This window comes from Gymnogyps californianus, chromosome 7 (genome assembly GCF_018139145.2).
Source record: "Gymnogyps californianus isolate 813 chromosome 7, ASM1813914v2, whole genome shotgun sequence".
Lineage (NCBI taxonomy): Eukaryota > Metazoa > Chordata > Aves > Accipitriformes > Cathartidae > Gymnogyps > Gymnogyps californianus.
The window spans coordinates 44,589,027-44,612,634 of NC_059477.1; the positions used below are offsets into that span (position 1 = coordinate 44,589,027).

The window sequence follows — 23,608 nt, forward strand, 5'->3', positions numbered from 1 at the left end:
GGAGAATCAGGGGCTTCCATAAAATCTAAGCTGCACTACACAAACATTAGAGAAAAAACAGGAATAACACTGTGAAATGTTGTGTTTTATTGTTGAAACTAATCAAAATAAGAACTTAATTCAATTTCTCACCTTCAAGCATCTGCCATCTATTGCAATACTGTACTATAATCAGGACATTTGCCAAAAAGGCACCAGGTAACTATGCGTAGAAGCAGAATCAAGCTCAAAGCCTGGTAACCAAACTAACGAACAAAACCATAGGCACTTCCCAAGAGCAGACATCCTCATTAATTTCAGTTTAGATTTGTGAGAAAAAGTTAACAACAAAGCCTTCTAAATTGAATTGCAGAATTCAGAATAGGACAAACATTTTAAATTCCAGTTTCTAGAAAATGAAGCAAATAACTACATTACAAACGCATATGACAGCTGATTTTACAGTTGGCTGTTCTGTACGGTATTTCTATTGCATCTGTAATAAACACTTTAGACTTCTAAATACTTATTCACAGAGTGTAAACAACAGTAAGCTTAAGAATTCACTTAAAAGAGGTAGACTTCATGCCTCATAAAGATGCACTGTATTTGTTCCGAGGCAGCACCATAATCAGATACTCTGACAAAGACTAATATACACAGGAGTTACTTCACACTAAGGAGATGGGAAAAAGTACTTTAAGCACTTTCCTCCTTTCCTGTTCCTGAATTCAGCTGCCTTCCTAGGCAAGCATTCAGACTCGTTGGGGAAAAAAACAAACAAACAAACAAAACCCCCACACGTTATTTTCACAGCTTTATGCAAAATCTTACTGGGGAAAAAAAAGTGCATGCCATGTTTACCATGACTTAACGATTACTCCCAGAGAGCTATATCCAGGTTCAAAAGTCTGTATTTTGCCCTCACTGATATTTCATCTTCAACTAAAATGGATCTCAATGGAGCTGCATGAAAAGTCAAGTTTTCTCTAACTACATAATGACCCTGCGAAGGGAAGGGCTGAGAGACTGTCCAGCCTGGAGAAGAGAAGGCTCAGAGGGATCTCACCAAGGTGTACGAATACCTGCAGGGAGGGTGCAAAGAGGATGGAGCCAGGCTCTCTTCGGAGGTGCCCAGTGACAGGACAAGAGGCAGTGGGCACAAACTCAAACACAGGGGGTTCCCTCTGAACATCAGGAAACACTTTGTCACCGTGACGGTGACTGAGCACTGGCACAGGTGGCCCAGGGAGGTTGTGGAGTCTCCCACCTTAGAGATTTTCAACAGCCGCCTGGACATGGTCCTGGGTAACTGGCTCTAGGTGACCCTGCTTGAGCAGGGGGGTTGGACAAGGTGACCTCCAGAGGTCCCTTCCAACCTCAACCATTCTGCGATTCTGTGATGGATACTCTTGCTGTTATATATTAATCAAAGCCAGCAAGATGCAATCTTAGGGCACAGCTCAGTATCACTCCACAACACTCTCTTCCACCTACTACTTGATGTAGTATTCCTATCCATATTACTCAACTCATAAGGACCTGTGCCCTCTGCATCATCCCAAATCCCATTCACACTAATCTTTCTAAACCACAGCAGTTTAAAGCCTCCAGGTCCCTGTCACTGAATTTCCGCATCTGCCAAACTTCAAACATTCCTCTAACCCTACTATTTCATGGCCCACTTCTGCCAGATACGCTTCTCTGTTAAAGCAGTTAATCACTGCTTTGAATAACCCATAATATCTGGTTGCTCGTGTACCAGGAGAGAGAAACACAGGCGCTATCAGAAGCGGGTAATCCATGTATTTTTGGCTTGCTATAGGTAATTCTTCAATATAGCTGATTTAGCTCTTAGATAATTTTCTTCGCATCTTGTTCCATCTTTGAGCTTTGTGAAATTTCCCCAATCACTCTGGATGCATGCTACATGTCTCAAAAGATGACAGAAATATATAACAAACAAAGGGAAGAGTAACCATGAAAGGCTATACAGAATAATCGAAATTACAGCAAAACCAGAAATAAAATTCCTGGAATTACCTCCAGACATCCATGAAGATATGATTATCACATACCGTTTTGAAGCTGGACAAGTCAAAAAATTTCAGTAAAAAGGGTGCAAATTCCTTTCATGAAGTATCAGTATCACATACTGTTTTACTAAATGCATATTATCAGCCTGAGTGTAGCTCAACTGTTTACATTATAATCTTCTCATTCAAAATCTCATACATAAAATGTAAATACATTTTAGCACATCTGAAACAGCTACCCTCGGTCGTGTTCCCCTCCCCCTCCCCCCCTTTTTTTTTTAACAAGAAAACTATTCCTTTGTTTAACCAAGTCTCAATGGAACCTACCACAACTATACAATAGAAACTACAGTGAGATGTACAGCAACTTAATATTCATATTGCCAACCTTGCCTACAGAAACCTGCCCTTCCCCATGCCTTTATTCTGAAGGAGAAGAAAGAGGTAACTAGAGAAGGGGACAAGACTAATGAAGTAATATGGGCAACAGACACAAAAAAAGTAACAGGGTAAAAAGAGAGCAGATACCCCGACGTTACATTATGTTCACAGTATAAGGAATTGTTTCAATCAAGCCATTCCGGTACATAATGAAGTTCATAACTACATGAACTTGTAATTGTTTTATGAAGGCCAAACATGAAGAGGGTTTAGCAATGTTTTACCCTGTAAGCCAGGAATCAGGACGCACCACCTAGAAGTAGCTGCTTACTATGAACTCTGTCTTTATTGCTTTCAAATTTATACTATGTAAACATTATGTATTTCTACAGGGTATCACAAGGACATCAGGCTTAACTACAGCCTGATTCCAAGATTGCTGAGAGCGTGATGTCTGTCCACATTCCTGTAGTAACATATTCAGGATACTCATCTTTTAAAGCAGCAAATATATTCACTGACTGACAAAAGCCCAAAAACTTTCGTGTGCATCCTGAAGAAATGGCAACATGACCAAAATACAGTAACACAGTATGGCACAAACATAGTATTAATTTCCTTAAAATTCTAATTTTACTTATCCTTATGTGGTTTATCTACACAAAGTCTAAGAGTTCTACCACTGTAAAGCATAACTGGTATAACTCAGCATTCCTTCCCATAAAAATCTCACGCTTCAGGAAGCTCAGATGGTATTCTCGATACAGGAAACACTTGTATTTAAGCACATATTTTATATATATTATGCACATTAATACATGAAAAGAGTGTGATTTAATGCATACACATAAATTACTATCAATATTAGGTTTATACAGTAAAGGAAGAAATAGAGTTTTAGTCAGAAATATCTGAACACTGACAAAGACAAAATATGTAGCTCAGAGTTCTTTCGTACTAGACAAATCCAGGCTCAGAGCTGATCATAAGGCATGCCGAACTCCTGCAACCTCCTAATAAAATCACTGAGAGGAGCTGTTTTCAACACTGCCCAGGATCAAGCTCTCAGCATCTCAATATAACTACTATTAAGAAAAACGCACAATTTTTAGAAAGAATTAGCTAAAAACAGGCAATGCTTCAGACTGTAGCAAAAATTACTTCACCTAAATTTAAGTTAATGTTCCTTGGATCAAAGACTTTACTTTTTAAAAAGTGGATACCTGCGGTCCATCTCTGGCTTCATAGAAGTCACCCACTCCTATTTTTGCACTGAAGCTGAAATTGTCCCTTGAGATATCCATTATTCCATTTCTGCTGAGATACTGAAAAAATCACATATTTTTCCACTTCAGCTTGTAAATAATTACAACCCAGCTTTGATGTACAGCTAACTTTGTGAGTGTAATGTTTTGCATATTCTATCAAAGGGATATGCATTTATAGGAGATCAAATCAGTAACAGACTGAGATACATTATGCCTCACATCACAGGATATTTTGAAATAAGTATCTTTATTGGAGGGGAAAAAATGGCTTTTTTTTAATTGCAAGCATGCTTAGTAGCATTAGAACACAGAAGTTAAAACAAGGAATGTACCTTTACTACTTCAGGATACTGTCTCAGCTTCTTTCCACAAGGTGCAAAATATGCTACTTCTCCTTGAAGGCGACCACCGAAGTTTCTTATTCGGGTTTCTCTTTGCCAGCTAGAGTAATATGAAATAGTTGCACACAACAATACACTTTTTAAAAAACAAGTAATTAATGTCAATTTAAGATTTTCACATAAAAGGAAAAAGGCACATATCTAAAATGTGACAAGAGTATCATAAATCAAATAAGCAAAACCGGAAATTGTTATTACGTAGATTGTCCAAACTGACTATATATGGATTTATTTATATCAACCTACTTACATATTACCAGATTTTAAACGGCTTAGAACTATATTTCAGGGAGTTATTTGGAGTCTATATTGGCTCAGATCTAGCCATCAGAATTAATTTCCAGTGGCAAAACTGCTACAAGACAGGTCATGTTTGCAAAAGAGCAAATTTGATGCACAAAAATTAACACATGAATTACGCTGACACTTTTAAAGAGATCCACAGTCACTATGAGTTGGAAATCTAAATAGTTGAAGCCCTTTCCTTATTATTCAGCCTCAAAAATTTTTAAACTGTCATTTCTTCACCAACTGACTTTTGAAAGTATTATCTCCCTTTAAGGAATATCAAGTGTATAAATAACCTACCCGTATTCGAGAGGAACACGCAGCTCCCGTTCATCTGTTACTCTTCGTCTTTTTGAAATACCTAAAACAGAATTTCTGATTAACACCTAAGAGAATTTACAAAATGAAAACAACATGTTCCTAAAATATACTTTTTATCCTTATATCCCCAAACCAAAAGATAAATCATTTTTACATTCTAGTCATTACATATCTCAAGTACCAAGAAAATTAATGTAACTATTCTCCTTTTGAAATATTTTCCTCTAAGTTTCCTTTAACCTCTTCTTCTAAAATTGTAAACAGAAGAAAACCTAATTATGCCATACTGAAACGTTTGCCTTGTTTGGCTCTCTCAGATATTGCTAAAATAATTCCTTGCGCACCTGGTTTTTTTACACTAGACTATATTTAAATTTCTTCAGTACAGAAGATGAAAACGAAAACACTCTTTACTTTAAAAATCCATACATTTTAATAGGCTCAGCCTTCAAAGAACACTGTGTATAGACTGCGGTCAACTGCCAAATGCAGAAGATTTTCAGGATTATTCCAGCTTTTCAAAGTTCAAACGGATGTTGTGTTTGGTGCTAGTCAAGAGTCTGAATCAAGAATATGATAGAGACAATTGTCAAACATGGGGTTTTACGGAGTGCCAAAGGCTGACTGCTAAGAGTCCTCTACAGAAAGCACTGAGGAACTGCCCATGCTTGGATGCCAAACTTCTTGGACTCACATCTGCAGTCTTAAACTAACATGACTGACTATTATGTTACTTCTAATAGTCACAGTGGAGGGAGGGAGATTGCTTGTCCAAATACAAGTGAATTGAAAAAATGAGTTGTCCAGTGAAAAACAGATACAGAGAAGAGACACAAGACCTCTTCAGTGACTGACCAGCTTTAGGTAAAATAGACACAAAAATATTTTAACTGTGTTATGGTGATTCTTATTAGGAAGAAGTAATACACCTAAAACAAGGACATAACATTAATTTATTCTACCTCCCACCTCTGTAAACAGACAAAAATTCGATATCAGCCTTTTCAGAGTATCATAAATCAACACAGATTCCTGAGCAAAAAATTAACTTTGTATTTTAACAATCTGGATTACTCCTAATGCATGGGAAATACTTTACTAACTGTGTGATTAATAGGCCCATTTCTGGGAAAAATATGAAGTAGATCACATTACACTGCTTCAAAGTTAATGCCCTTGATGACATGGAATGAAATTCCTATTCCACTGAATCCAAATATAAAAAACAATTTATGAGCGGGTATCCCCATTTAAAATCTACTTACTTGCTTGTTAATTAAGTATCAAGTTTCTAATTCAAAGTAGTAAATATGCAATTTCATTTAATTGTTACCATGCAAATTGAGAAGTGTTACTTTCAAAAATGCATTCTTTTCTGTAGCAGTAGTAATTACTAAATCTTACAAGTCAGTCACCAAATGAAGGATTATAAACACTATATAGCATCGGGCAAATGCTAAAGGCACTTTTCATGAACCTTTTAAAAATAATTCCTTGCACACAATCCACAAATTCTACTGAGAATTTTGAAAGAATAATGAATAAAGTTACATTTTAACTAAATACAGTTACAAAATTTGTTGAGGAAGGGGCAGGACTAGAAGATTCAGAATGCAAACTATAATGCATAGAAATTAGAAATAAATAACTAGTTTAGAACAAAATGGTAAATAACAAAGACTAAATAATGAAGAGTTTCAATGTAATAAATATCAACTCTGGCTATTTCATCCTACCTTCTCTCAAATAATTATATGAGCTAAAATGTCCTGGACTAAGTGTAATGTTCAGGTCTTGAGAACTTGCAATTTTGCTGACTGGTTTTAATGTCTGTTGCAAACACCCGTGAAAAGATCACAAAATCACAGAGTAGCCTGGGTTGGAAGGGACCTCAAAAGATCATCTGGTCCAACCTTTTGTGGGAAAGGGAGCCTAGATGAGATTATCTAGCACCCTTGTCCGCATCTTGAAAACCTCCAGTGACAGGCACTCTACCACATCCCTGGGGAGGTTGTTCCAGTGAATGATTGTTCTTACTGTAAAAAATTTCTTTCTTATGTTGAGGCATCACTCGATACCAGTGTCTAAACTACTTTTACAACACATGCCACTTAGATGTTACATTGTACTATAACAAAAGACATTCAGATACCACAGTGTGTACTTGGTGTAAGAGTAGATGGTGCTGTCCCAAGAAAAACCGCAGGCTGGGACTCAGGACATAAGGCAGCTGGTGCAGAGCTTGGGGTCTTTGCTACTTGGAGATTGAGCGGGGTGGAATGGGCTGCAAGACCAATGGCAGAGCTCTTCACAGAGGATGAAGTTTTATTCAGTTTCAGTGGAGTTTTTTCTCCCTCAGTGTCTGTATCCGATTCATCTTGATCTTTATCATCCTCATCATCTTCATCCTCAGACCCTTCTGTATCTGACTCAGAATTACTGTCAGACTCTGTTTAAAAGAAGTGTGGCAAAAGGCACATTATGACTTGATAACTAATGGCAAATACATTTAAGTTCTAACACTTGCAAAGTCTTTCGTCTTATTAAATAAGCAGCTTTTCTTGAGTATAAATAGAAGGTTATAATTAACTACCTAAACTTTAAAATTACTACAAATATGACAGCATAAAGTAATTCTGCATGACAATGCACTGCTGTTTTGGACAGAATTCTTTGTTTTTCCATGAGGAGATGAGAGACAGTAGCTGCAGCATTTTAAGAGATTGTTTACCCTAGAATGAGCTACAGCTAAGACACCCCCTGTGAGCCAGGCAGTGGTTGAACACTACCAGAGGCAGGGCACTTCACAGGCTGTGAAATCTAGCATGAAGAGGAAGCAAACGATGGAACTGGGTACAGGCTGAAAGGTGTCAGAATTGGAAGCGTGGCGGTCTGGGCAAAGGAAGAGTTGGAGATAGAGTAAAGGGTAGACAGGATAAGGAACTGAAGATAGGCTACAGCTGTGAGGAAAAAAAAAAGAGATTAGTACAGGATATATGGATGAGAGAAGGAAAGAGAATGATGAAGGTGGAGCTGGACCCAAGGGGTGTCAGCACACAGGGGAGAAAGGAGTGACTGGGAATACAATCAAGTCTTTAAAACAGGCCATGCCTTTCTGAATTGCTCAAAAGCCTTTAAAATAGTAGTCTGAACCCTATCTATGAACACTGCAGCCCCTACAACAGTCCTGGTACTTTTCCCTAATCTTGCTCATTGACTACTGTGCTCCTGAACGAAGCCTAGAAACATGCTTTTCTTGCCACTCTTGACAATTTGAAGGCCTTTGTTTAGTCCCTCTCTGGTTGGGGAAGCCTGTTCTGCAGATGGGCTCTGCCTGCCAGAATACTTAACCATCAACAAGCCTATCCTCTCCATCCCCCTCCTGGGCACCTTGCCACATAAGCAGTACCTGAGCTGCACGCTGGGTGACTGATCTGGAAGGCAGGTCTCCGACGGCCTTTCCAGAAGGCTGTGGAGCCATCCTACCAGGACAGCTGAAAGTATACTCGCCATATGACCAAGTATCGGAATACTCAAAACATGATTTTGGATATGACACAACGGGGGACTGGGAGATGTGCTACTTTCCAGGACATCTGTAGGACACTGCGTGGGCCATGCTGCCCCAAAATTTCCTACCCCTATTTTATAATATAGTGGGAAATGCACGTTTTCAACACTCAAAAATAAAAGTTTCTGCTTTTCCTATTAAAAAGGTTAAACCACCTGATTGGCTATCATCAGAATCATCATCTTCATCGTCCTCATCTTCATCTTCATCGTCGTCGTCATCATCATTTGAGTCGTCAGAGTCCTTACTGCTGGGGGCATCTGAGTCTACCCCTCTGAACTGCTCCACCACCAGTTTTGCAGAATGAAGGCGGTGTTGTGTTTTTACTGCATTTACTGCATTATTGCTGACTGGTTTATCCTTTACTGAACCAGGTAATACAGGAGAGGTAGAGGGCATAACAGGTGTCCGGTTACCAGTTGGTTTTTTCCCACATGCACTCAAGTTTACTGGCAAAGAAAAGGGGGCACTACTAGAAATGGCTACGCTTTCATTGATCTTGGTCTGGGATTTCAGTTTCGTAGTAAGTGCAAGAGGAGCCTCCTGGATGACGCTCTGAATAACTCCATTGGGTTGGTGATTACCTAAAAGTGCATTTGTCAGGAATGGATTAGAATGGTTGTTTTCCAAGGATGTGAGTTTTTGATGAGCTGGTGAACTAGATGTTGGTTTGGGGCTTGACAAAGCTGCAATAACCTTCTTCAAGTTCTTAGACGATTCCTGTTTCTTTAGCTGTGCTGCTGGGAATGCCTGTTTGTATTGTTCCTAAAGAAATAAGAAGACAGAGGAATAAAATGTGTTTGGTTGGTTTTTTTAAAGTATTCAGGCAGGTGAACTCTATGAAATCTTAAACATCTGCTAAGCTATTTTTAGTAGGTCAAAAGTAGGTGCTAGCTACAACAGAAGAGATGAGTAACTACAAGTTATGTAAGTCTAGAGATTTTCTGTAAATCAAGTAGAAAAGACAAATTGAACTCAAGATGAAGCTGACCTAAATTACGTAGGGAAGCTTTTTCACTTGCTACATCGCTCTAGACAGTGATTTTCATAAAGATATTAAGCATCTTGAAAAAAGCAATTTTTAAAGAAAGACTACTCTTACGTACTGGCATAGGAAAAACTCTGCTTTTTACTCGTTTCAGCATATTCAAAAATCTCATTAGTGAATGTAAAACTAGCTTTAGTAATTTGGTCATTTTAAAGCACAAGGTAAATACAGCACACTAATGGCTACAATACTAGCAGAAAACCAGGAAAAGGCTCTTGGCATAGAAAAATTTTATCCAAAAAAAAACCCCCAACCAAACAAACAAAAAAACCAACAAAAAAACCCAACCAAACAAACAAACAAAAAAAACCCACCCAAACAAACCCATGGGAAAAAAGGTATTACTCAGAAGTACTGTGATATGCTGGTTTTTTAACTCTGAAAAAGCAGTACTTGAAAGTTCTTCAGGTAAAACTTAATTAGTAGTGGCTCAGAAATGCATTTAAAGCTTACACTGTCTTTAGCCTCAAGACTCTTCCAAGGAAAAAGAAAATATATCATCTTTGATGGGAAAAAAACAACAGAATGGATAAAGATGGTACATTTTAAATAAATTTTTAAATATTAAGTCAAATACAATACGTTCTTGAAGTTACTAACATTTAAAACTGAATGTGAAATTATATATGTGAAAATAAATATTCACAGTGCATGTTTACAGTAAACGTTTTAAAGAAATCAAACTACTAAATGGGTGATGTATCATCAGCTAAAGACTCATAACCTGAATTTGACAGCAGAAGCCTCTTCCAATGGCAAAGACATATGTTTTCATAATCATAATTTATTTAACCGTTCCAGGTAAATGACTAGCTTATTTGAATTTTACAAAGTAACTGGAAGTTGAAAGGAAAAATAGTGTTTCTCTTCTGGTCTAGGAATAAAAACTATGTGATAAAAATATTTTTCTGTCCTCACTGAGGACTACGAGTTAGCTGTGAATCAGAGTTCAGTTTACTCCTCACCAATACTACTTAGTTTAAAACAAAGTTTGTTTTTAATAATGCAACTTGCCTTGGTAAATGTACTTTTTAATATATTTATTTTATATATCTCTCTCTCTCTCTCAACATTATTCCCACACTAAATCCAAAACACGGCACTGTACCAGCTATGAAGAAGCGAGTTAACTCTGTCCCAGTCGAAACCAGGACACTATCTCAAGCCTCAACATTTCTAAAATGCTACATTTTTATCCTCTTCTAATCCCCATTCAAATCTAACTGAATAGATATTATGAAAATTCATCACTAGTCACCATAATCACTATTAACAAAATAAACAAACTGAGAATCTACAAAGAATTTTTGTAAACTACAGAACTGTTAAGACAGACACATGCAAACATATTGTATAGTCCTGACCAGTGAAAAAGAAGATCAAATTTATTGCAATGGCCATACTGAGTTTTAATAGCTATCAGTGCATGAATATCCTTCTGTCTTGAAAGAGCAAACAAAACCCAAGATTAAATCGAACATTTTTTTAAAAAAGGCTTTCAGCTACTTTGTTTAAAATCATGATTAAAATAGGTAATTTAAACTACTTTGACTTAAAACTATCCAACTTGAAAGAAAGCGAAGCCATGCTTACGTACTAGATATGGGAAGTATTAAATCAGCGTTCTGACTGAAACTAGGAGAAGCACAGGAAAAATATCCAGGCCACACAATTTACCCATGAGTACTTTTCTTATTTTGATATTGATTTTAGCTGCTCATTTTCCTTAAGAGATGCATGACAAAATCCTTTGCTTTCTTTGTACCCATTACTCTCACCAGTACACTGATTGCTTTCAGCAGAGCTGTAAAGTCCCACTATGTGATGAGCATGAAACTCAAATTTGGCATTATGTGACAGTAAGTTCTGTATATGATTACATCATGTATACATTAGGATATGCATACATGCACATGCACCACTAAGTAGATTACTTTTCTCCAGGATAAAGTTATGGAATAGTTCCAGGCACTTGTAATGTATAGTGAATCTTCTCTAAAATTAGAGCATAATATTTACTGTTCTTTAAAAACAAACAAACAAACAAACAAAAAAACCCACCAAAAACAAAACAACAAACACCCTCCCAAAACCAACCACCAAAGTTCAGAACATATTACCTAGACAATTTAGTTAATTTACGTCATTCAGAAATCCGTATCAACTCTAAAAACACATCAACAAACCATGAAAATAAATATACATATAATTTTAAAACACTGTATTTAAAAGAGCTTGATAACACGATGTTGCATCTTGTTAAGCAGGCAATGCAGGTTACAAATAATCAAAGAAACAGTGATTTTTCACTCACCCGTTTTGATCTTACATTGCTGGTCAAAGAGATAGATTCTTCAGAGGTATTTTTATTCCCTGCTTTGAGTAGATCAGGGGAAGGAACTATGAGTTTTAAATAGGTTTCCTTTTTGGCTTGATGTACCAAAGACAAAGGTTTCACATTGGGAACCAATCCTGTCGACTGTATTACACTTGTGTGTTTGTTCACAGATTCCTCCTTTGCCTGAGAGCTTTGGAAAATAAACGGAAGCTGCTGTGACAAAACCTGAGGCTGCTTCTGCTGGGACTGGAATGATGAGTGAGTCTGGGAATCAGACACAAGAGGTATCTGCTGGTGTGTTCTTTTTTCTTGGGACTTTTCATGTGGTTTTTGTCCATCAGTTTTCATATCTGTTACGCCACTATGCATTAGCACCTGCAAAATATGTATTTTTGACTGTTCATATTAGATCAGTATAAAGATCCTTTAAAAAATTTAAAAAGTACATCATCAGTCACATGAAACAATTATACTATTCTTGGCAGAGGATGAACAATAATAATTTTAAAATCAATCTTGTCATATATTTATCGTTCAGGGTTTTTTTTTTCCCCCAGATAGTTTCAACATGTGAAGACAATGCTTAGTAGAGAAGGAGTACTTAACCGTGGTTGTTTTTAAATGTATTTTTGACTGTAAACCTAACAGGATACCCAAGATTCCAATCTTGTTTTTCTATTGGCTACCAGGAAACGTAACCACTCTACTAGGAAAAAAGCAACTGCCAAAGCAATATCCATAGAAAGATATATTTCCAATACACTATCAGCACACAGCACTTAATTTCTTTATATTTCCCACTTTATAACAAAAATAACAGTCTACCAACAGTTTAACCAACTGTTAAACTCCTAGCCCATAAAGAACAACAAAACGCACACATGCACGCACACAAAGGAAGCAAAAAACTCCCAGAAGACCCTGAAGCAAAACCAAAAAGAGTGTTCTTAGTATTTATTAATGTGATTGCTCACTGGTACAAACGTGAACAGATCAATTTTTCACAGCCAGCTTTCAGTGACAAGACTGTGAGCAGCACAGTGAAGTGTCATACCTTGTTCTTGTTTTTGTGATGTGCTTCGTTTTCAGAATCAGATTCATCATCTTCACTCTCTTCAGCACTCTGGTCCTCCTCCTCCTCCTCTTCATCCTCCTCTAGATCATCAGAGTCACTACTACTTATGCCTTCACTTGAGGTGTCTGAAGAGGAGCCCGAATCACTGTCGCTGTTACTAGAGCTTTCCACTGCTTTTTTTCTGGGCTTCTACCAGGAAGATGAATGCTCTATTAATGGTTCAGCTTGAATCTGTTATATCATCTTATTATTATGCATAATCTTTAAAACAAAAAACAGTAAGACTTTGGAGTAAAGGGATCTGCAATCCTTGAAAAACAACTGACTTTTTGCAGAAAACTAAAGAGAAAGAAGTGTTTCACAAGATGATGAAAATGAAAAACGGGTCACAAGGTTCCGCTAAAGTATTGTTCTGACCACACGCAGTGGCAGAACAATTGGCATCTCTACATTTCAAAGTAATATATCAAATTTAGGCCTAGAAAATCGGCCTGGAATTCAGGTCTAGCAAACCTCCACAGAATGTACTGCTTCCAAAAAAAATTTAAAACCAAAAGCTTTATTGCAAACTAACATAGAAGGAACAATAAATACTAGATTCATCAATATGTTTCAGTGACACATTCATTTAACTACATTACTTAACTTGTAATTTCACAGTATGCGCTGTTCAGCAATGTAAGGTTGAGGACGGAAAAGAATATGCTCATCAAATTGCTTCTGGGATTTGCTTCTGAAAAATGGACCAAAATCTGCTGAAATACTCTGACAACTATGTTATATGTAAATTCTTGGAAAGAACAAATTTGCAGACCAGAATGGGAAAGTAAAAGAAGCAACACACAAGAATGCAGAAAAAGAAGAAAGGTGTAAAAAAACCACAGGAACTCCAAAACGTTGGCACTGCAAGACCAGATTTTAAAGTGCAATAGATGAGGAAAGTTAGCTTTTTGGGGAGCTAACTAAAACGATTGTGTGTATTTTACAAACACATCTGAAGGAGGTACATGTGGACTCGAGTCTTATGATGGTGGCTATGCGAGAGAGACATGAAAGTATGTATTACTGCATTAAAGTGTATTTAATCATTAAAGACAGTTCACAGAATGATGTTGGAAGGTAGAGAAACATGTGAAAAAAGATTACAGAGGTCAGGCAGCAGCAGCAAAGTGTTATGTAGCATTTAAACAGGGCACGTGGAGTCACTGAGGGAACTGTAAGGTTAAAATTAGTCAAAAGGAAGAGAGGTAGACAGCAAAAATAGGTGACTGGAGGGCAAAAAAAGTTGCAGCAATTCTAGCTAACAATGCAGACAGGAGCATCAGAGAAAAAAGTGCTTTAAAAAGTATATGCTTTCTTAACAAAACTTTCCCCAAAAGTTTACTTTTCAAATCTATTTTGAAAATATATGGTAGGTCTACTATAAAACCAGAGGCTAAAAAGAGACAGCAATTTTATGTCAAAGACCTTTGTCTTATGAAGAAGAAATTCACTTAAATTAGTGGGAGAACATAACAAACTTATAAGTGGGTGTACTGGTTTTGGCTGGGATAGAGTTAATTTTTTCATAGTAGCTCCTATGGTGCTATGCTTTGGATAGTGACCAAAAAGTGCTGATAACACAGGGGTGTGTTAGTTACTGCTGAGCAGTGCTTGCACAGCCTCGAGGCCTCTTCTGCTCCTCACCCTGTCCCGCCAGCGAGCAGGCTGGGGGTGCACAAGGAGCTGGGAGGGGACACAGCCGGGACAGCTGACCCCAGCTGACCACAGGGTTATCCCATACCGTATGGCATCGTGCTCAGCATAGAAAGCTGGTCGAAAGGAGGAGGAAGGGGGGATGTTCAGAGTTAAGGCATTTGTCTTCTCAAGCCACCGTTATGTGTGATGAATCCCTGCTTTCCTGGAAGAGGCTGAACACCTGCCTGCTGATGGGAAGCAGTGAATGAATTCCTTGTTCTGCCTTGCTTGCACATGCAGCATTTGCTTTCTCTATTAAACTGCCTTTATGGCAAGCCAGGAGTTTTCGCACTTTTGCCTTTCGATTTTCTCCCCATCCCACTGGGAGAGAGTGAGCAAGCGGCTGCGTGGGGCTGAGCTGCCCACTGGCGTTAAACCACAACAATGGGATTCAATTTACTTTGTGAAATAGCTATGAATGGTGGAAGCTGTAGGTGGATTAAGTCTCATCTATTTCTCAATTGGCTGGTATCTGTATCTTTTTTTTTTTAAACTAGGTTCTGCATACTGTCACATACATTGTTTCACTGTTGGGAAATCTTAAGAATTTAAGTGTATTTATTTGGATTTATTGTTTCACTGCTCAATTCAGAAAGGTGTCAGTTGATACTTCACATGAGGGACAATGAACGTATGCAGACAGTTAAAAAATAACAGATCTAAATAACTGTGCCAGTCTATGGTAGGTCTTATATGTTTCGTTCCTGGTGTCCTTTACATTGTATTTAAGTATCTTCCTGTCTAACATTTGGCACAGATGCAGAATATTTCTTCATGAAGGTTAAGATCACAAAATGAAGGACAAGACCATGATCTGAAGCAGTAAAGGTAACAACACCTCCTGGAATCGCATCTCTAGGATTCTATTCTAGCTTTTCCCCTTCACGGTTCTCTGTTTATCTCTATGTGGAAAGGGAAACACCCAAAACACACTGGAATAACACTAGAATCAGAAATATCCAGTTTATTCACGATGCTGCTGAAATACATATTCGTAACATCAGCTTCTTAAGAGATGCATGTAACAGTCTGGAAAAAGAAGAGTATGTCAATGGGCTTACTTAGCTGATAGTGTTTACTTCCACTCATCAATACTGTAAAACTTTTGCTGTCCATCTACCTTTACAAAACGTGTTAGCTGCTGTATCTTACAAATATATCTTTTCATACTGCAGACAAGAACATAAGAAAATTACCATACCAAGAAAGGAGTCAGGAACATTCTCGTGAAAAAGGAGGCAGCAAGTGCCAAGCAACATCCGACACATAAGTCTGATTCACAAAGAACTACTTCAAGTAAGAAAAGGGACAGCTAATTTTGACATAAAATTTAGTATAACTTGTAAGCAATCAAATGCTTCAAGACAAATCAGGTACTTAACTACATTGTGAAACACAACCACTTCCCGGGGAGTTTTTACTTCATAAACAAATAGAATCTTTTGACATAGATAAAACCAATACAAAGAAGTTGGATTAGTAGGATTCCACAAGAAGGGATGGCAAATTAGTAGCTTAGAGAAAAATGTAATGATAGGGAAAATTTCAACTCGTGCATTTAGTGGCTATAAAAGGATTAATCTTGATGGAGAAGTTTCTATCAAATCCAGCATAAAAGGTAGAGCAGCTGGGAGGGGGGGAGTGCATGAAGCACCAGTAAACTGCATAAAGAAGAAATAATTCAGACTAAATCGAATGATGTAAGCCAGAAGGAGAAAAAGATAGCTGTAAAGAAAAAAATCTCTCTGTAAAGACATTTAGAACAACAAAAATACTTGAAAGAAATTCTAAAAGCTTGCTGAAACAGAAGAAAATAGTCAAGAAAGAGAAAGAAAAGTACAGAACAAAAAGTAAGTACTGTTTTACTTCATTTGAAATATACTAGAAAGAAAAAAAAGAGTATTAGACTTCTGAAGATATATGTAAGACAGGTAGATGTTTTATAGAATATCAAAAAATATATTATTTAGAAAAAGATACTAAAAGACTCAAGAAATACACTCAAAAAATTAAGTTATATCAAAAGAGAAAAATCACACTTCAACTAGTTCCTCTATTGGCAACAATTAGTCATAAAAGTTGAAGCAAGAGTGGGTTCAATTAAAATAAATTTCATATTTGATTTTGGTTCACTGACTTCAGCAAATCTGCTGGATAGTTATGCTAATTGAAAATGTCCATTGTTCAGAAAGCAATAATCTAGATTGAATACAAGTACCAAGAAAAGTAGCCCAACCTTAATGACCCAATGGGGTAGTCCCATAAAAAGGTGACTAAAGTGATAGTTTAAAAAGGTTTTAGTCATGATTTCAAAGTACTGAAGTTTCTAGAGGAAATACAACATGGTAATTGTCAAGAAGAGATATTAAAGGTAAAGGATGTGACTACAGTTAATAACCCAGCGTCCTGATGCTAATTCTGGAATCCAGGTAAGTAAAAGTCCCCAATGCAAGATCTTGGAGTGGATTCCTATCTCACCAGCTGCCCAAAATGGTAGGGGACTTTCTCTAAGCCAAATGAGACTCAAGTTCATCAGTTTTGCCTTCTTTCCCTGGACACCGTTGCTTTACCAGTGTAAAAATCCTGCTGACCTTCCTCATCCTAGAAATTCACTAATGCAATCAACAGAGGGGCAGTCAGTTTTACATTTCTTTTGTGAGGCTGAAGCAGCACATTCAGATGAATGATTATTTATAAAGTCTATCTGCTTATTCAGTTTTTATCTTGGCCACAAACAGGGCAGGCTTAAAGGAAAACAATTAAAGCATGCTGAAGTTATCACCACAGTGACCAACACAGCAAAGTAAAAAGGTAACGCAGTTACCAAATTTTTCTATGTAAGAAATAAGTCGTGGATAGTGTATTAGATCATCACGATGACATCTATCTTCAATACAACATTGTTATGCTCAACAGACATAACATGATATGCCACAAATATACAGTGATGAGTGAGGATTTGGCACAGTTTTAAAGTCATGTTTCGGACAGATTCCAGTTTATCATTGATATGTATAGCCCTCTGAATGATCAAATACACACCCTAGATAAAGGAACTGGATGAGAACTTTTAATAACTACAGCTTTGAAGATCAGATGCTTCTATCAACTCAGAAGTTGTTTTTCACACACTACACGCAAAAAAATTTATATAATACAAGTTACTATCAGCCTGCACTTTAGGATTCCCTAAGATGGTAGGACAACAGAACTAGAATTCAACCAGGAAGAAAACACTGCACAAAAAGTAACTCTTTAGATTTTCACCAACTGTAAAAACAGATTGGTATCAGCTTTGCCTTTTCTTTTAAAAAAAAATTTTTTGTTAAAATAGTTTTTAAATACCAAGCTCAAAAGAAAATTACAACTAAGGATAACATTGAAGAAATCAGCAGATGGATACTAAAAAAATAAAACCCTAAAGAAAGGAACATTCAGAGAAGTATAACTAAAATGTTTTAAAATAAACTGAGCTCTTTAGAAAAAGAGGCAAGTGTTGTTACACTTTGAAATTTAAAAACGTAACATCACTTGTACAAAGCCCAGCACAAAATACTCCGTCTGCCTACTGTCCCCTGCTTATTCCTCTGCCTTCAGTTCCAGTTGTGACTTCATTCTAACATACTGAAATAAAAATGCTAATTTTTGGGTTTTTTTTAAATCAAATCTCTCGATCATCTCCTCATGTCGGAGTTCTCATTTAGAGTATTCTGTATGTTTTGACTGAAAAGCTTGTTCAAATCATTACATTGACAAATACCAATTACCTCAAAAAGTTTCAGAGGAAAAGAAGTTAAGAATAAGGATTAGAGGAACGTCTAGAATGTCAGCATATCGAGTAAGACCAGGAACAACAAACTCCACTTCAGTATTAGAAAAATTACCACAAAAACTTAGGAAGTAAAACTGCTGACAACCTGAAATTTATCTGCATTAGATAGACAATTTAAATGTTAACATACAAAACTAAACAAATTTAAGAAAGGAGGTACACTGATTGAGTACATTGTTTTACAGCAACTCAGTATTTAGCAAATTGAAAGTGGAGTTTGAAATCAGTAACCACATCAAAAGAAAATGTATCAAGGATACAGAATTTACACTTAAAGACAAATGGTAATACGAAGGACAAGATAACAACGCTGACAAACATCCTGACTGAAATTTGGAACAAAAAAAAAAAGGCAAAAAGAGGTGAAATTTTCAGTGATACTCATATTAACAAGTAAGTGGCTTAACCAGCCCAGTTTTCTGAATAAGGTAATGAGCCAAAAAGTGAACAGAAAAGAGTCTCTTCATTTACTTATGATATAAACTTTTGGGAAGGTATGTGGAGATATTAAAAGACAGTACTTTATTTGGTATTCTGCGTAACTGCAGTAATAGTCAGAAATGCAGAGACATTATCTGGAAAAAGGTTTACCTCTGCACCATAGAAACAAAGTTTACGCTTTGCACATAGATATCCAGGATAAAAGCAGAATTTTAGAAAGGAAAGAGCTATTTCTAGTATTTAAGCCTAAAAAAAGTCAAAGATTTCCCAAATATCTGTAACTACCTTAATACCTTCAAAAGTTGTGGATTGTTGAACACATGAAGAATATTTTGAGGGAAAGTGTTCTTTAATATGTTAATAATTTCCCTATTGTCAATATACTAAACACCGTATCACTACACAAATATAATTAACCACTTTAGTGCTAACAGCTATTGTTATGTAGATACATGCAAACACCAACTGTCCTTTGAATAATGCCAACCTCTCACCTATGAACGCTCAGATTTGGGAGCTGAATGTAATGAAATAACAGAAAGAGAAAGAAAGCAACAGGCCCAATTCACTCACAAAACAAACATATAAATAAATATCAAGAAATAAAAATATTTTAGCCTAGATGGCTGCCAGTAGGGAATGACTCCCCTTAGCTTCTATTCTGACAGTCATCAATTTCCCAGTATCCCATTTCCTCTGTTTTGACTAAGTAGTTTTGATTCCAAGAGTAGCAAAGTTCTTAAGGAGTGCTTGGGTCAGTATATAAGGAGGTTTACTAACTCACTGAGGCTACTCATGTCTTTCATATTAGATGGCTGTCTAAGGTTTTTGCTGAATCACAGCTACTAATAATACTAAAAATAAAGCATTTTTCTTTTAGTGTCTAAAAATTTCATTTTACTTCTGAAATTTTTTATACTTCAAGTTACACAAAAAAATTAAACAGATGTTATTTATAATAGGTTGTAATTTATAATTATAATGCAAATATTTATACTCTAATATAATAATATCAAATATTTGGTGTTTAAAATAATATACTTTATTTTTATAATTACATAAATTAAATAAAAATATGTTATCACGTACAGCTATTAACTAGTGGAATTAATGCTAATGGTAGCTTTTGGTTCATAAACATGTCAAACAAACAAACAAATTTGGAAAAAAAAGAAAATAAAAAAAAAAACCCCAAACAACAAACCAACCACAAAAAACCCCAACACAAAAAAACTCCACAGAGACAAGGGTACAGATCTTGCTCTAATAAATAATAAGAAAAACCCAAAACATTTTGTACTAGGAGAGAACACTTAAAAATGCTGCTGTGTGCACAATCAGAACACTTACCATGTCAATTTTTTGTCTGAATCTTAAGTTTTTTTCTGTATATTTACCTTGTCTTTGATTTTGTCAGCTCTTGTGTCCAAAAGCTGAACTTTGCTTTGCTCCTGGTTGTATTTGCGGCCTCCTGCTCCTGAGGTTATAGCTTTCACTTGTCCTGCAGATGTTGCAATGCTAGTGGATAGTACAGATGTGCTGATACCAGATACTGCAGTGGTACTGTTCCCATTCAGTGATCCATTTATACCTTAAGATGACAGATTTACAAAGTAACATTTAAAAAAAAAAATCTGAAGTAGCAGATACTTTCTTTGATATGTTCCAGTCACACTACCCTAGCTTCCATAAACACATAACAACATACTAGACTACTCACAGGTTACTCCCAACATATATTAAAAATTTGCCATCTAAGAGTCACTTAGATTTGCTCCTGGAGTTATTTTAATTAAAACATGCAGAGTACCCAAGATTTAAAGGACAAACACATTTAACGCTGTAAGGAGAAAAAAAAAAAAAAAAAAAGAAAAAAAATCTGACATTGTCCATTTTTAAGCCCAAACTAGCCTTGAGTTTAGTCAGGGGCAGAAAAGTAAGATTTTGAAGAAAGAACACACAAAAATATACATTCCAGTAAATATCTCACAGAATAATTTGTTTACAATTTTGAAGTATCAATCAGCTCCAAAGAAAACCACACAAAGCCCAAGATATTTTCTAAGTTTTGCAATGTGTAAAATGAGGTGGGGGGAAGTTGTGGGAATGCTATTTGAAATAACATCCACACTCAAGCTTGCTTACTTATCTGCCAAAAAGACTGTTGTTTTCTAAGAAAATACCCCCTAACCATGCAAACTTGCTGCTCTGCAATCCCAGCACTATTATCAGATCGATTCCAAAACACACATCAGGTCCTGAAACCTACCAAAACTATAAACAAAAGCTTTGTTTGTACATCATAGAATCACAGAACAGAACATTCTGAGTTGGAAGGGATCCACAAGGATCAAGTCCAACTCCTGACTCCACACAGGACAACTTAAAAGTTAAACCATAGATCTAAGAGCATTGTCCAAATGCTTCTTGAACACAGACAGGCTTGAGGCCGTGACCACCTCCCCTGGCGAGCTTGCTCACCCTCTCAGTGAACATTTTCCTAATATTCAATGAGAACTTCCCCTGATGCAGCTTTAAGTCATCCCCTCACGTCCTGTCACTGGACACCGGAGAGAAGAGACCAGCACCTCCCTCTCTGCTCTCCCTCATGAGGAAGCCATAGACAGCAATGAGGTCACCCCTCAGCCTCCTCTCCTCTAAGCTGAACAAACCCAGTATCAAACACCAAACAAATGTATCTTACATCTTCAAGAGGCATGCAATACCACTACACAAAATACTGGTTTGAAATGCAAGAAAACGTGAGATCCTGTAGCTGTAGCGGTCCCTCCCTCCATGCCCCCCCAACAAACTACCACCTGATGCCTGCTTCTTATATGCAGAGGAATGGTATTCGTTATAGAAGTGCAAGGCCTCCTAAATCAAACCACAAACTTTAAAAGAAAACTTTTCCCTGCTACTCAGTCGCAGACAAATTATATAAGGAAAAAGGGGGAAAAAATATTAGTAGAAAGAGTATTTCGTTATTGAAAGACCATACTTGTATGCCTCATACTTAGCTAACAATCAGTTTTTATAGGACTGTTTGGGAATGGGAAGAATGATGAGAGGTAAAGCTCAAATTCTACATCTTCCTGCATGTGCAGAAGTTCAATACGATTATTCCCTATACAACTCTAGTCATTACCTTTCTCTGTACTGCTCCGACTATTTTTTCCTGCAGCTCTTGAGTGGAATGAAGCAGAATCATGATTCTGTGTAGGAGGTGCAAACAGTGGTGGAATTCCCAAGAGCGGTGGGAAAAAAGCTGCCCCAGGACGAGAGTGCGTGTCCGCTGTTCGCCACCATTCTGCACCGCAAAGGAGATAAAAAACAAACTTCAGTTGTTCCAATAATATATTTAAATATTTCTGTAAGCACGTTGCTGTGCATAATCTAGAGCAGATTTACTAAATCTGGGAGTAAGAAGAAAACACAACACTTCGGAACTTCTTAAATGACATCCATTTCCTGCAGCAATTCTGGTCTTAAGTCATTAAAGCCATTCTGGTAAAGATTTCAATGCAGTTTTATTTAAATGCATTCTGAAAATAAATACTTAATAGAAAGCTATGTGACAGTGATCATCCCAAAACGAAAAGTGCTAGCCTTATAAAACAGGATCAATATTCACAGGTCACTCTTGAACATTCATTATTACCTCAGCAGTCTTCCTACATCAGGACTATGAAAAAACACAATAGCTTTAAGTCACCTCTGCAATCTCAGTCTCGGAATACTCCAAGGCCTCCACCACAAAAACACATCTGAAGCGGTTCCCCATGAAATGACGTATTTAATATAGGAATCTCCAGCTACTCTATAGTAACTCTATACCCACTCTAAGAGGTTTCTACCCTGGAGCTTGACACTGGATCGGAAAAAAGCAGTCTACTTTTTTCTGTAACATCCTTATTTAAAATGGTTGTTTCACAACCAGAAACAAGGCTACTCTGTTTTTTAAATAAGAAATCTTTATTCCTTGCTCAACCACTTGAATTTATGTAACAAGCAGCACAATCTAATACTCTTTTTTGGTTTTGTTGCCGTTTTAAAATTTCATCTTAAATGGTTATTGATTTTTGTTTTCCAGGAAAATTAACTTTGAATGAGTTGATATGGTCCCTACAACTTTCAGCTTTTAAAGTTCTTTACCATAGCAGGATATATTTAGAATATTTATGCAACCCTTATGTAATCCTTTTCTGCAGATTCTTGAAACTCTGCAAGACCAAACTGACTGTATTTTTTTTTTATAAGGTACTGCTAAGCCTAAACGGCTATTAAGAGGCACACATCCAGTGCATTGCTCTTGTCATAGGTTTCTGTGCTTAAACAGCAGCCCAGAAACGGTGTGCAGATTTGCATAGAGGAATTCCTTAAAAGTGTCAGGGTCTTCTTTTATAATAGCTGTTGCAGTAGCTACAACAACATTTTGTAACACATTTATTAGTCAACAACTAAAAAAACACAAAGCATAATTGAAGAAGAACCTATCAAATCCCTCTGAAGGGAAAGAAACATTTGGAAGAAGATCCTATGTTAAAAATTATATATGTGAGAGAGAAAATGTGTGTGTTTGGGGAAAAAAAAAATGCAGTAATACTTTATCAGGAAAGAAAAATTTTTTCCGAACTTCTCTTAAAACTAACTCTCCCCACCCATCACTAATCAAAACAGAAATGATATCACATCACAAGAAGCAGAAGAATCAGAAACATGACACATAAATGCCATTGTGACAAGGGCTAGAAACATAGGTTTGGTCTACGTAAAACCTAAATCTAACAAGCAAGTGCACATAAAATAATTCCAGTCACGGAAGAGATGGTTATCTCTTGGCCAGGTCCTATACTGGCCATACAACTCTGTGAAGGTGTTTAAAGGGTAGC

General features: G+C 36.7%; 1 protein-coding gene across 2 annotated transcripts in view; it reads right to left on the reverse strand.

Annotated features, from left to right (window-relative positions):
• BAZ2B (bromodomain adjacent to zinc finger domain 2B) overlaps nt 1–23,608 on the reverse strand; it is a 168,841-nt gene that overhangs the window by 49,654 nt on the left and 95,579 nt on the right. Inside the window, exons 4-12 of one of the 2 annotated variants that reach the window (XM_050899489.1) lie at nt 21,865–22,037; nt 20,114–20,307; nt 12,686–12,895; nt 11,608–12,006; nt 8,401–9,010; nt 6,827–7,123; nt 4,654–4,714; nt 3,997–4,105; nt 3,620–3,721 (exon numbers count right to left, since the gene is read on the reverse strand). In XM_050899489.1, coding sequence (XP_050755446.1) covers nt 3,620–3,721; nt 3,997–4,105; nt 4,654–4,714; nt 6,827–7,123; nt 8,401–9,010; nt 11,608–12,006; nt 12,686–12,895; nt 20,114–20,307; nt 21,865–22,037 — 2,155 coding nt within the window. The remainder of the gene's footprint in view (nt 1–3,619; nt 3,722–3,996; nt 4,106–4,653; nt 4,715–6,826; nt 7,124–8,400; nt 9,011–11,607; nt 12,007–12,685; nt 12,896–20,113; nt 20,308–21,864; nt 22,038–23,608) is intronic. The other variant, XM_050899490.1, reaches the window with a different exon arrangement.